At 47.8% G+C, this 13,518-nt stretch overlaps 1 protein-coding gene across 4 annotated transcripts; it reads left to right on the plus strand.

Annotated features, from left to right (window-relative positions):
* Window positions 1-5,250: 5,250 nt before the first annotated feature.
* Window positions 5,251-13,254, plus strand: LOC147797598 (monocarboxylate transporter 12-like). 4 transcript variants are annotated; one of them, XM_087142592.1, is made up of 6 exons: window positions 5,251-5,389; window positions 7,127-7,379; window positions 7,880-8,108; window positions 8,401-8,544; window positions 9,259-10,107; window positions 11,570-13,254. In XM_087142592.1, exons 3-6 carry the CDS (start codon window positions 7,913-7,915, stop codon window positions 11,695-11,697), a joined length of 1,317 nt encoding a protein of 438 aa, XP_086998718.1. In that variant the 5' UTR covers window positions 5,251-5,389; window positions 7,127-7,379; window positions 7,880-7,912; the 3' UTR covers window positions 11,698-13,254. The 4 variants fall into 4 exon arrangements, with proteins under 4 accessions (XP_086998718.1, XP_086998716.1, XP_086998719.1 ...); XM_087142590.1 differs by having other exon boundaries at window positions 7,127-8,108; XM_087142593.1 differs by lacking the exon at window positions 7,127-7,379 and having other exon boundaries at window positions 5,320-5,389.
* The last annotated feature ends 264 nt before the right edge of the window (window positions 13,255-13,518 follow it).

A 13,518-nucleotide genomic window follows, 5' to 3' on the forward strand; every position in this document is an offset into this window, starting at 1 on the left:
GGGCCCGAGGGCCCGAGGCCGCACCGGAAGGCGAGTCCGACTGATCTCGTCGTTCCGGCTGGCATCGTGACCCCTGCCTTCGGCGCCGAGAGGGCACCGGCGAGGGCTCACCCGCGGCAGCTGAGTGGGAGCGGGCCCGGGCGGCTCCCCCCCGGAGGGCAGGCAGGGGGGTGGCTGCTCCTCGAGGAACTCGTCACCCCCCAACTCCCCGTCACTGGCGAAGACCTCCAGGACGTCAGGATCCTCTTCCCGGACCTGGCCGACGAGGACGTGGTCGCAGCGTCGGTGGTGCCGATCCCGCATGTCCGAGCGGTAGAAGCAGCGGCCACACCCCTGCTCACAGGTATAGGGCCAGGTGGCGAACAGCTCCGGACAACCCGTCCTCAGGTGTCGCCGCAAAATGGTCTGCTGACGGAATTCCCGCCGACAGTGCGGGCAGGCCAACCGGTACATCCTGGGGAGAGAAACAGAGGGAGATTCAGGAGTTAGCGTGAAGCAGAATCGCGCCGGGCGCCGAACCTGCCGCCCCTTAAGAGTCACGCGCGCTCCCCCCGCCCCCGGCTCGCATGGTGATGGCTCCGCCTTCGCGCTGCCTCCCTGGCAGCTTGTGTCTGAATTCTCCCCGCTCGACACGCCGCCACTCCGGCCCGGGTGTCCCGACTTCGCCCCGTCAATAGGTTCCAGTGCGGTCCCTTCGTCAACGGGGGGAGACAGCCCCCGCGGTCAGGACTGAGGGCCGGATCCGTTGGCTCCTTGCCCCCCTGCCCGCGATGGCGCCTCCTCAGCCAAGGCTCCGCCGGCTGCGCACTTGCACCATCCAAGCTGCACGTCGTCCAGGTAGCGCTTGAGCAGATTGCGATGCACGATCTAAGCCTTTGCTCGGGCGCTACGCTGCACTTTGTTGGTCACGTCGTTGAGGCGTTGTAGCACCACGAAGGTTATGTCCCACCACTGTTGCAGCTTGGGGAAGTGGCCGACCTTCTTCTTTGGGGTGAACAGCCAAACAGCCTCGCCGGGCTCAAACCGACCCTCCTGGGCGCGACGGTCGTACTGCAGCTTTTGGTAGCTCTGAGTCCGCCTCAGGTGTCACCGGGCAAACTAATGGGCCCACGTGAGCTTTGCTCTCAGCTCGTCGACGTAATTTAGTGCCTTGGTAGTCTCCGTACATTCCTCCGGTGACCCCAAAACGACGTCCAGGGGACGTCCCACCTCCCTCCCGAGCATGAGCATGTTCGGGGTGAGCCTGGTGCTATCGTGCTGGGAGGAGCGGTAGGCTATCAGGACGTAGGGAAGATGCTCGTCCCAGTCGTCCTGATTCTCATCCACAAACATGCTCAGCATGGACTTCACTGTACGATTGAATTGCTCCACCATGCCGTCGGACTGGGGGTGGAACAGAGTCGTCCTGGTCTTGTGGATGCCCAACAGTTGGCAGACCCCACGGAACAGGCCCACCTCAAAAACCCACCCTTGGTCCGTGTGGATCTCCAGGGGTGTCAGTTTGAGTCCGGCGGTCCAGAACCGCCACAGTACCGTGGCCAGCCTCTGGTAGTGCTCCTCAAAGGTCCCCCTAACTATCACGTCATCCAGGTAGACGACGGCCACTTGCCACTGGAGACCCCGCAGGACGCGCTCCATCAGACGCTCGAAGGTGGCAAGAGCGTTACAGAGCCCGAAGGGCATCACGGTAAACTGGTAGAGGCCGCTCTGTGTCCTGAATGCCGTCTTCTCGTTGTCAACCTCCGCCATGCGGACCTGCCAGTACCCGCTGGCCAAGTCCAGGGTGCTGAACTACCTGGCTCCCTCGAGTTCGTCTAAGTTATCCTCTATCCGAGGGATGGGTAGGCATCCTTCAGGGTGGCTGCGTTGACCCGCCGGTGGTCCACGCAGAGGCGGAGAGACCCGTCCTTCTTCCGCACCAGGACCACCGGCGACGACCACGGGCTGTGCGACGGTTCGATTAAACCATCCACCAGCATCTTTTCCTCCTGACTCTGGGCCTCCAACCACTTGGGGATCGGAAGCCGCTGGGGAGGTTGCCTGATGGGTGGCGTCGTCAGTGTGTTGATTGGGTGGTGGGCCCAGTCGGTTTTGCCGAGCCACTGGCGAGGCCCCTTGACTGGTATCCACGAAGCCCGTCGTGACGGCCACCTGGCAATGGTCTGTGGCCGCCAGGCTGGGGTACACTATCCCAACTCCTCGGGCACGATCTCCGCACACTTTCCCATTCACGATCGCCTCGGGGATTACCACGCTCTCAGCCACTTGGACCCGTGCCACCACCGGCTTGCAGCTCGGCCCCTCCAGGGGAACCAGCTTGCCGTCAACCACAAGTGAGTTGTTGCTCCACCTCCACTCGCAGCGGTGCTTAGCCATGAAGTCTATCCCCACAATGACGTCGGGTTCGATGTCCGCCACCGCGTAGGTGTGTAGGGTGCACTGGTCCCCCAGCTGGAGTTTGAAGTCGAATCGGGCTACCATCAGCCTTCTGCAGAGTCGGTCCAGCTGGCTGCAATCTGGGTTTGTCGGCGCCTGTAAGTGCGTAGTAGACCCTGGCCGACACGACACTTACGGCCGCCTCCGTGTCAAGTAGCAACCGTAATGTCTTGCCGGCCAGCTTGCCGGTGGCGTAGTTGGCCCGGTTCGCCAGAGCCACCAGCGTCTGCCTGTGTCGGGCCACTGGCCCTGTTTCTGCCGCCAACGGAGGCGCAGGGGCCGGCTCCGGCGGCGCCGTCAAGACATGCTCCGCCTGCAGCCGGCCGCGGACTGCACCGCCCTTCCCCTTTCCGCGCGGGCAATCCCGGCGGAAATGTCCATACTCGCGGCACCAGAAGCACTGGACCCACCAGGGGGCGCCCGAAGAGGGTGGATCTCCACCCGCCACCCCCGCCTTAACCGGTGTACCTGTGGAGGGTTCCTCAACCACCCGAACCTCCTTGGCCCCGATCCTACCCTTCCGCTGATGTGCCTGGGACTCCAAAAAGGCCTCCATCTCAGTGGCCAGGGTAATTGCCTCCGCAAGGGTCGTGGCCTTCCTGGCAAAGACATGGCGCTGCAATTGTTCGTCCCCCAGGGCGTTCCAGAAGGCCTTCACCGCCAGATCCTCGCGCGCCTGTGTGGGCAAGGTGGGGTAACTCCGGAGGACTAACCGTCGGATGGACCTCCCCAGTTCTCCTAGGGACTCTCCCCGCGCGGGGATCCGCCCTAATCGCGCCACCCGTCGCAGTTTCGCCGCGTGGGGGCGTCTGCATCTCACTATTTATCTCAAAAACTCCAGCTAGCCCGTCTAGACCCTCCCTCCCGACGACCGTGGCCGCGGCCTCGCAGCGCTCCAGGCGGTACGCCACACTGGCCACGTCCCCGGCGCGCAAGGGCACCCCGAAACCTGTCACGGGTCCGCTAGCTCCCCTCAATTTGCATCGGGGCCCCGCCCCCGCGGCAGCCGCCCCGGCCCGGCTGCACTCCGAGAGGGACGCTTACTGGGCCACCGCAGCGCCCCTATACTATGGCTAGTATTACAAGCTTCAGCTACCTCGCACCGAGGCTCCAACCCCACGGTAGCCGCCCGGCCGTTCTCTGAGAGGAGCATTCTCTCGACCACAAGACATGAATGAACTTCCACCCGCCCCCCGCCGGGACCCCTGAGCCACCGACCCACCCTGAGGGCGCTCCGACTGGGACGCCTCTCCCAGTGCGTCCCCGCCGCCAGAGGGGGGCGTCCCACGTACGCCGGCGATGGGTGTACTAGTGATGGGTTGGGAGGATGTCTCCTGGCGATGCCCCGCCCCCTCCCCAGCGACCGGGGCGAAATGGTCGTGCTCCAAACGGAACTGCACCCCTTTCGCCCCATCAACTTTAAAAGGGGGGGGGGAAGTCGCCCGGGGACTGCGCAGACTTGGCTGCATTCTCCAGGGGACCTAGCTCAAGCCCCCCCCACGCTGTGCACTCGACGCACTTGATACCCTCGAATTTCCGCCTCCCGCTCCTGGATAACTGTTCCAGATTCCCCGCAAGGAACGACTCCAGCTCGCCCGCCAACCCAGGTGAGTTCCACGTCGCCTTTGCAGTCTGGGCCCCCCACCACAGGGCCCCGCGCTGGCCTGTGCTGCCGCTGTCAAGCGAGTCCGGCACCCGACCCAAATCATCCATTTTACAGCTATCCAGCGTCTCGCCGCTGCCACCAGTTGTAGCGTGTCCTACTAATCAGGGTTCGACGCTGGTATAGAATCACTCACAGCCGTAACTCGCTGTTTGGTCACAAAATCTGTTTTAATGCTGTCGTCCACAACAATGCGTTTCCAGCTCAGCTCTAAACATGGCGCCCGTTGGCAGAGACTGCGCAGGCGCGAGGCGGGAAAACTGCGGGCCGTTCGCATACCAGCGTGGGCAGCCAGCCAACTCCATGCAGGTCCGAGCTGGCGCCCCCACCGGCCGGACCCGCCGGCGCTACAATAGAGTAGATTCATCGCAAAGGTCAGTTGCGTTTCTTATGAAGGGACAAACACAGATTCGAAATGTTACGTAAAGCTCATGGCGTTTTAGGCTACAGATTCGGGCAAAAGTACTCGTGTGTAGAAACAGGACTTTGAGGACACCATACATGGTTATTATTTCCGGTTGTTCAGTCTGCAATGCTAAAGCAAACCCTCTGAGTTCAAACTTCATTACTGCCCTGTTTGAGAGAGGCGCACTCTGCCAGTCGGACATACGTGCTGTCAGATCGTGCTCTTCTAGTTTCTCAGTTTTGCTTCCTTGTTTCAACTTTCATGCATTAATTTACTCTAGTTTAAACACTTTCGAAATGTTACAGTTGTTTCTGACAAAATAGTTTATGTTATGCACTACCGGCATTATCTTGCTGAGGCTGATCATCGTACCAAACTCCGAGCAACAGGTGTCAATTAACGATTCGCAAAGATATTGAAGCTGGATTCAGATCCAGTGAGCGACACTGGCAGAATTATCAGCCGACTTGGGGACTTGTCTGGCCTCCGTCCTAGTTTAGAGGTGGGACAGATTGAAGAGTTTTGCAGAGCTATTAAAGAGTGTGACGCGCGAATCATGGAAAGTGCAACTGAACAAGGGCCCAAACGATGATGTCCAAGAGGGTTGGAGTAAGCCACAAAGCCACGACAAACTGGAAATTAAGAACTTTAGTCATATACTGAGGTCTTGGTTGAAACCCACCAGAAAAAAATATATATATCTGGATAGCCCATGGAATGCTTGAGCGAGTTACAATTGTCAACAGCCTTTGTGAGATTTATGAATACAAAATCAGCACCCGTTGTTATCAAACACTAGTCTTTTGCCTAGGTGCCCACGACGACGAGTTGGTCCCGAAACGTTCCGCCACCGTGTGGATGTGCCTTACAAGCCACCTACTCAGGTACGCAATTTTAAATAGTTTACCGACATTTAAGTAACCTTATACATTAATTGTTCGATTTTGTATGAGTTGAGAACTAGAACATAAAAAAGTACTGACATTCCTTAAAAGTGATTAACCTCAAGAAGCAAAAGTGAAGTGATTTTGTATACAACCATGATGGATGTGGCTTGTACCGCGCACGCTGGGCATGCTCTTGGTAATGCCAAGCGTAGGCAAACCCCTTCCTGTGTTTATTAATAGGATCACTATGATTGATAAATATTTGGTAGCACAGTAAGCTTTAGTGCAAGTGCTTTGTAGGTATTTTAGCAGAAATTCAGTTTTATTTTCTTTTGACGAAAACTTATTATGAGATCGGCACCGTAATGGAGCAGATCGATCTTGACGAGGGCCCTGCTGTGTCGGTACATTTTGCTCTCATTTCTGCCTGCACAGCTTGAGGGTCAAGTTTTTTTTATCCAACAAGAGCTAGGTAATGTTTGGAACTACGGAGATGTTTGGTGGACTTTTTAATAGATATTTGTAACTGAACTTGTATGGAGACTTTACTGCAGTTCAGTTTCAGCATATTCCCCATGGTAAAGCTGCAATGTGTGCCAGTTACATATATCAGAGAAAATGATATGATACTCCCTGTGCACAGTTAATAAATGGTTTATTCAGTTCTGTTGGATAAACCTTCATAAATGGCCTTTTCAGAGATCAAGCTACAGTATAATTTTAGGATGCTCTCTCAGTTTGTAATAGAATCGAGAGACAGACATTTGCATCGTCACATGTATTGAATACTTATTTTATGAGTACATGTTTGTTTTCTTTTTTGATGTGGTTCCCGAAACTTTCCGCCGCTGCGAAAACGTGCCATACAATCCACTAAGTTGGAACCAAGTGAGCAAAAGAATAAATCCAGAGTAACAAACACACCATCTTTAGAACCTTATTCCTTCAACTTGTCACCAACCATCCCGGTTTAACAGCACTACCGTCAGAAGCCCTTTCTCTCCCGCTGTTCCTCACCCGGCTCCCGCTCCACCCTCTACACTTTTATTATAATCATATATCTCATGGTTTGGTTTTTCTGGGACACCCTGTTGAATTAAGAAACATTGAAATCTAGAAGTAAATAACTAAATCTTGGACGAATTCGAAAAGGAGAATGCAATGACTATAAAACAAAATGTTTTAATGTAGCGGTAAATATCCAGTTTTAGTCCTATTCAATTTTGCTTCCTGTTTTGCTTGTTTGACCTTTAATTGCTAAATCTTGCCAATCCACAAATATGATAAGAGCCAGATTGGTATAATATCATCATACTTGCATGAAACGCTTGATATGTTGATGAATCGTTCTAAATTTGAATGAAACAAGTTCTTTAAGTGAACAGAACAGGTTTTCAGTTATTGAAATCGTGCTCAAACTACACGTAAACCAGGAAGTTGATCTGAAGCAAGAAACGGGAAATTGCTCAGGCAATGTGGTCCCAGACTTAATGCCGGTACTAATTATGTAAAGGCATCATTCAATCGCTCAATATCGTCGGAAAGGATATATGCCGCATCCCTTCCTTCTGCACTGTATGCTAAATAACTATTATACACAGTAACGGGAAGCATGTTGTATTGGAAGTAAACAGCAATCGGGCACCCGCTGGATATTTTAAAGCGATCTTGCCTGCTGTGGATTTAACTTTAATTTTTGGTAGTGCGATAAGACCAGTAAATGACATTTTTCAGGCTGACGAAGAGACAATTCGCAAGTTTTACTGCGTTCCGGCTACGGCCCTTTGCGTGGGAGATCAGGATCCAGTACAGGTCGAAGTCGAGATGAATGTCGGGAGGCAGACGGGAGAGCAGAGCGTGAAGAAGGTTGAGTACAGGAGGGGCGGAGAATGAAGAGATGGAGGATGGTTCTTACCTCTCCACACCATCCACAGCAAAGACAGATGTCTGGATTGAGATGACTGAAGGCAGGGACAGAAGGAAAAACGTTAGGAAGTAGTTTAAACTGGGTGTCACCCTCTCTTTTGAAGTTGGAAGCTTGTGGATTTGAGTCCAGAGGATAGAGCGGTGAAAATCAGCTGCGGCCTATATTCCGAAAACTACGTTCCGAACCGATACTCGGTGGTTGTGCATGCTTGGGTGTCTGGACCCAGTCGTTCACTGTGTAAAATACACGTATGTGTTGTTAACAATTCGTGTGCTCTGGCAAGGAAAGAAAAAAAAGTAAAAGGTCTGTTCATAATTATCAATCATTCAGAAGCAGTACCCGCAAGCCTATATCACATTTACTATCGTTCGTCTGACCAGGCGGCGATAATCATCAACCACTTTGATGTACCAGAGTTGTATCTCCTGTGTCCTTCCTCTATAACCAAATTAACACTCTCACGTTTCTGCTGAGCCGTACCACAAACCTGAGATAAGGACATTTTGAACAGATAAATCCATACAAATTTCACCGTTGTTGTATTTCACACCCTGTTGCAGAAATAAAACAATTCACACCCAGAAAATTCTACGATGGGTAACAGGTGCAATACACGCCGTCTTGATGGTTTCTACATTGTCCTTTGCATGCACATCAGCACGTTGCTTTTTTCGGGCCTCATCAAAGGTCTAGGGGTGATGTTAAGCACGCTGCGAGAGCAATTTACAGCCGACACCTGGATGATTGGCAGTCTTATTTCGGCCATGAATGCTGTGGCAGGTTTTGCAGGTGTGTTTGTGGTTTAAAAACCAACAAGAATAAGGTTGATTTTCGTTTTAATCCAAAACTGAGCATGCCGGTGGTGTAACAATCAATTTCGAAATAAACTGTTTTGTAATGATTTTAGAGCGGCTATTGTATTGAAGAGGAAATTTGCAGTAATCTATAGTGATAACTTGAAGAGTAGTGCCTTTTAGATGGTTATCACGTTTAGTGTCGGTTTACTGGAAATCACACTTTCAAAACGTACAAAACCCAATTTTCTATTGGTTTTGCTAGTGTTGTTACTTCACCCACGCAGGTGCCCTGTCTGGGCTATTAGATGGTATTTTTGGAACTCGCACTGTGGTCATAATGAGTGGTCTCCTTAGTGGCTCCTCTCTGCTGCTCTCGTCTTTCTCAACCAGCACACTGCATCTGGCACTAACGTTATCCTTATTGACAGGTATGCTATATTTTCTTTTCTGTTAATTAATGACCAGAAGTTAGAAAACACAAGTATGAGCAGTCTTCTCTTTCGGAACTTGTTTCGTTTTCCTTTCTGTTGTCGATTAAGGATAGGGTATCAAATATCGTTTTGAAATAGTAGTGTTCATCGTGTATAATCAACGAGCATGTGCACACAAAATAGGCTATTTCGTGTGAGACTAATCAAAGAGTGCACACAAGACAAACCTTCCTGTTGAAAGGTCACATTGTTTCAGTTACAGCTGCAGAAAACACTACAGTTTTTTTAATATAATAGTCATAAAGATGATTGAAAACATCGAATGAATATGTCCTTGAAAAATCCACGGATTACTATCACGTGTCTGGATAAGAAAGGTAGAATCGCTTCGTTTCCAACCGAATTGCAGAAGTTTAGTTCGTTCAGTTTTACAGACTTTCATCGACTGTTTCTTGAAACATTTTAATGAAAATCTAAAACAAAATTAATCCCTTGCTATGAAAAAGGCTTGTATTGACGCTTCAACTGTATTTACCTAGAAGAACTCTTGATTAAGGCGCTGTGTTAAATCATCCCCGAGTTGCTTACTGTTTAGACTCGTTTTCGTTTTGAACAGTAAAATTGTTTTCAAAGATTCAGAAATAGGTACACGTTGTAGCAATTTTCAAACTCATTTTCCCAATGTCCGGGCTTTTTGCTTAATCTGTACAGGGCCTGGTTTGTCTATCATCTCTATTTTGAGCAGAGCAATGGCCAGTCATCACTTCACCACAGGCTATGCCATGGCTACTGGTATTGGGAGCTCAGGCCATGCAGTGGGCATGATGATCATTGGGCCCCTGACTCAAGTACTTTTAAACACCTATGGCTGGCGAGGTGCTATGCTACTTCTAGGGGCTATCAGCATGCATCTTGGTGCATTTGGCTTCCTGCTACGATCAGCACCAGAGTCAACACAGGCACGAGACAAGTACCTACCAATCGTTTCCAGGGAAGAAGAAGAGTCGCCTACCAGCCAATCAAAAAGCTTTAATGCTAAGAAGAAATCAAGACTCCACATCTTAAAGGAAAGTATCATTGCGCGAGTGACTCTTCTTGGGTGGGCAGTTTGTGGCCGCGTCGAGTTCTGGATTGCTGTTCCCGTTTTTGGGAGTGATTATTTTGTGTCTAATATGTGGATAATCTACATTGTGTCTTATGCCAAGGCTAAAGGTTTTTCTGGATACGAAGCTGTGACGTTTAGTCTAGCTGGGGGAATAGGAAATGTGGTTTTCAAGATTGTCTTTAGCCTGATTTTATACAAAGGGCTGCTGAAGATGCGACCCAGTTTGTTTGGGACCACCATTGCCTGCTCTGTGACTTTGCTGACCCTTCCTTGGATGAGCACATACTGGATTATGATGATCAACGCTTTCCTCTACTTCGGCCTCAGTGGAACGATTGCAATACTGAGTGACATTTACACTCGTGATCTGTTCGGAGATGAAAATTTAGTTCCTGCTTTCAGCTGGCTAGCTGTTTTTACAGCAGCCTTTACAATTGCGTTTGGCTTTTTCCCAGGTATAAGACTCTGGTACTTTATATACGCAGCTTATTGTCACCATCTTCAAATAGAGGCGAATTTCTCACCAAAAAGTAAAACGGTTACTCAGCTTTTGAAAACATTTGCACAGTAGTTGGTGTTTTTTTTAAAGCATAATTCCCCCTTTGGAAGACAAGAATAATTGTCTCTTCTTGGAAACGTAGAATGCGGTATATTGAATTTTGCGACAATCATCGTGATTTGGCTGATTTCAGTAAATTTGAAAAAAAAGTTGTAGGCATCCCATAGCCTGGATAATTTTTTGGGGAAAAGACATTTGGAAGAAAAATCAGTGTCTTTTAGTAAAAACATTGACCTTTTTTATGTCCACTCTGAAGAATAAGCTTTTAAACTACTTTCATCTGAAATTAAGGTACAATCGAATCTTTCATGTGTGCTGTCATATAGACCAGAGTTGGACATATTGGTGTATCAACCCAGTTTTCTTTTCCAAAGTTATGTTCCTGTTTGTTTATGGGGATAATAATGTAGCTTTTACTAGAACACGTGACGGTTGGATACTCGCATTCAATGGTGCTTTTTAAAACCTTCAAGTTTTCTTTGTTTTTCTGACGTATGAGGGTATCCTTTTTGGGTGCGTTCCCCTTAACAACTGACTTGATAACATCGAACTTTGGTTATGGGATTCAACTAAAATGCCCCTTGGAAAATACGAAACTCAGCTGGTCAAGAAAAAATAATTGGGGTGACATTCTTAAAAAAATATTGCATAGACCTTTTGACGATTTAAAACCAGCTTTTTTTATTGAGCCTTTGATGAAAAAAATATCACTTCCCGTAAATGACCATCCTTTCTTCATTCTTCTGCAAAAAATTGTAAATTTATAGTTTTGGAATTTTTTTTGGTGTGAGTTATACGGGAGTTATAGTGCAAGGGATTAATTCTAGAAGGCTAACATGACACGGATGTGTCTCTTCATGATCACCTGTACACATTCACAACTGGTTATACACACCGAAGGGAAGTGCGTGTTGCACCTGAGACTTCTGTAGAGCCATCTTAGGCTGTAGGGCGGTAGTAGGATAGTTTGCTTACCTGTGCTGCAAGAATTCCCCATTGTTATTTAAATAGTCAATTTTCAGAAGAAAAGACACAGCAAGACCTCGTGAACACAGTAATAGCCCTACGTACTGACTGTGTTCACATCAGCTGGTGGGATAGAAAGGGGGTCATTGTATGTCATGGGTGGGAGAAATAGTGCACGGGTAAGTTACAGTTCATCGCGAATGCAAGGTGCTATCTTAATACCGTCTCCAATTGTGGAGGAAACTTTCCACAGAAGATTAAAAGCGACGGTTACACAAAACATCCGTCCTTTTGAAACACCCCCATTCTATCCCAATATGACATTGCAGTAAACACTACGATACGTGATCATTTTCAGAGTGGGAAAAGTAACATATTGTTGCCTGTTGCAGGGTTGATGTTCGACCTTACTGGAAGCTACGACCTGGCATTCGTCATCTTGGGATGTGTATCGATTCTACCGCTGGTGTCGCTCTTTGCAGAAGCGCTTTTAAGCCGACGAAAGGGGCGACCACTTTAAATGTCCTCGACATTGTTGGTCACATATTCGCTTAGTGGCTAAGATAAGTGGCGAATTTTGAGACAATTCTGCAAAGATTATTCATTAATGTGACCTGTCACCACAAAATGAGCTAAAAGTCGGAATTTTTAAAAATCGAGATATAGTTCTTTCTAAAACAGCAGAAAGAGAGATTTTCAATGGTGTGTACATGGAACACTTTGTGTATAAGGTGACTACATGGTATTATTATGTGAGCTTTGTGTCTTTATGTCTCACATTATTTCAACATTTCTGACCAGGCACAAATAATGCTATCATCGACAATGCTGAGAAAATGGCAATCTTAAATATCTGATCCTGCTGACAAAATTTGAATTAGATGGAGTGGTTAATCTTTCAAAATATTACGAGATGTCAAAGTTGACCTCCACTTCACTATTTTACTGTGAAAACAGGAAAGAGCTTTAATTCCAATTTAGGAATTGAAATGAACAGTTTTGTAATATTTTTTACATATAAAATATAGTCAACGAGAGATTCAAGCAGAGTGTCTTTTTTGTCCGGTGTCATTCCTTTTGCAGTATGTAGTAAACAATTCTAATGTTTGTATGCTTTGCAATATTAATCAGAAATATGGCAACTGAATATAACTTGGTACAGTTCATCACATTTAGCTTCTTTTTAACTGTGTAGACTTAAATTTTTATCTATACTGGCTTAATAAATCAAACAGGAAAACTGTTATTTTTTTATCTGAATGGGGTAGTCTAAAAAAAAAAATAAATTATCGAGTCCCACAAACGTGAACAATTGCAACTGTCTCCCTTATTCTTCACCTTAGTTGGTTCCCGGTATTTGGGTATGTCCATTTGTATGATCATTTGAGGGTATCACTTCAAAAACGCGCAGCAGGCGTGACTCGCCCGCCTGCAGTGGTAGTTGACTTCAGCAGACCAGTATTCTCTTAGAACATAGTTGTGTGTAGGCCTGGGAAAGAAGCCTCGAGAGTGAGTTTGGCATGTCACCGCACTAATCGCTAATCACAGAGACACACTGGAAATTAGTCATTTTCTGTGATTGTCCATTTTAAATCTTGAAAGGATCAGTAATTCACACTCGTTGTAATTTCTTAATGTTGCTGTGCCGCGGATTATAATTGTAACGAAGGTGAAGCGCCCTTGTGAAGGCGTAAGTTTTTGTGATTAAAAAAGTGTGGCCCTGTATCAAGTGTATTTGTCCCCTTGTTACCGTCCCCTTTCGTCGAGGCTGTTGTGTGGCAAGCCAAGTGGTAAACTGCCGCCTAAACAGATCGCCGTCACCAGCCTTCTAAGGCTAGATTGCTCGCTGACGTGGGCTGGCCCAACCAGGTAGCAGACTCCAAAAGACGAGAATGCCACAGTATCGTGCCGTCACGTGACTGACTGCACAAGAACGCCTCGCTTAGGATTTTATGTCATCGTACGTATGTCAATCACGATTGTATTCAAATATCAGCAACCCCCCCGAAAAATACTTGTGCATGGCCAACATTTTTAATTTAAACAAATTAATGTAATTAGATTTTTTCAGTGCACCAATAGGTTTGAATTTTTCAGAGAAAAAATTTTCAAGCATAACAAAAATTTGCAAACAGCTCAAATTCGTCAAAAATGATGATAGGTCAGATCGTGGTATGATTGACGATATAATCGTTTATTCATAAACATTAAGACTTGTTATGATTCGTAACTCAAACCAAAATACTATTGCCAATTTATATAATTACTTACAAGATTATAGAGGAAGGGAAATTCATGTATTTTGGTATTTTAATATCTTTATGCTTAGCTGAAATTGAAT

The sequence above is a fragment of the Acanthaster planci genome, linkage group LG10 (assembly GCF_054643075.1).
Source record: "Acanthaster planci isolate LZ-2023a linkage group LG10, COTS_SCS, whole genome shotgun sequence".
NCBI lineage: Eukaryota > Metazoa > Echinodermata > Asteroidea > Valvatida > Acanthasteridae > Acanthaster > Acanthaster planci.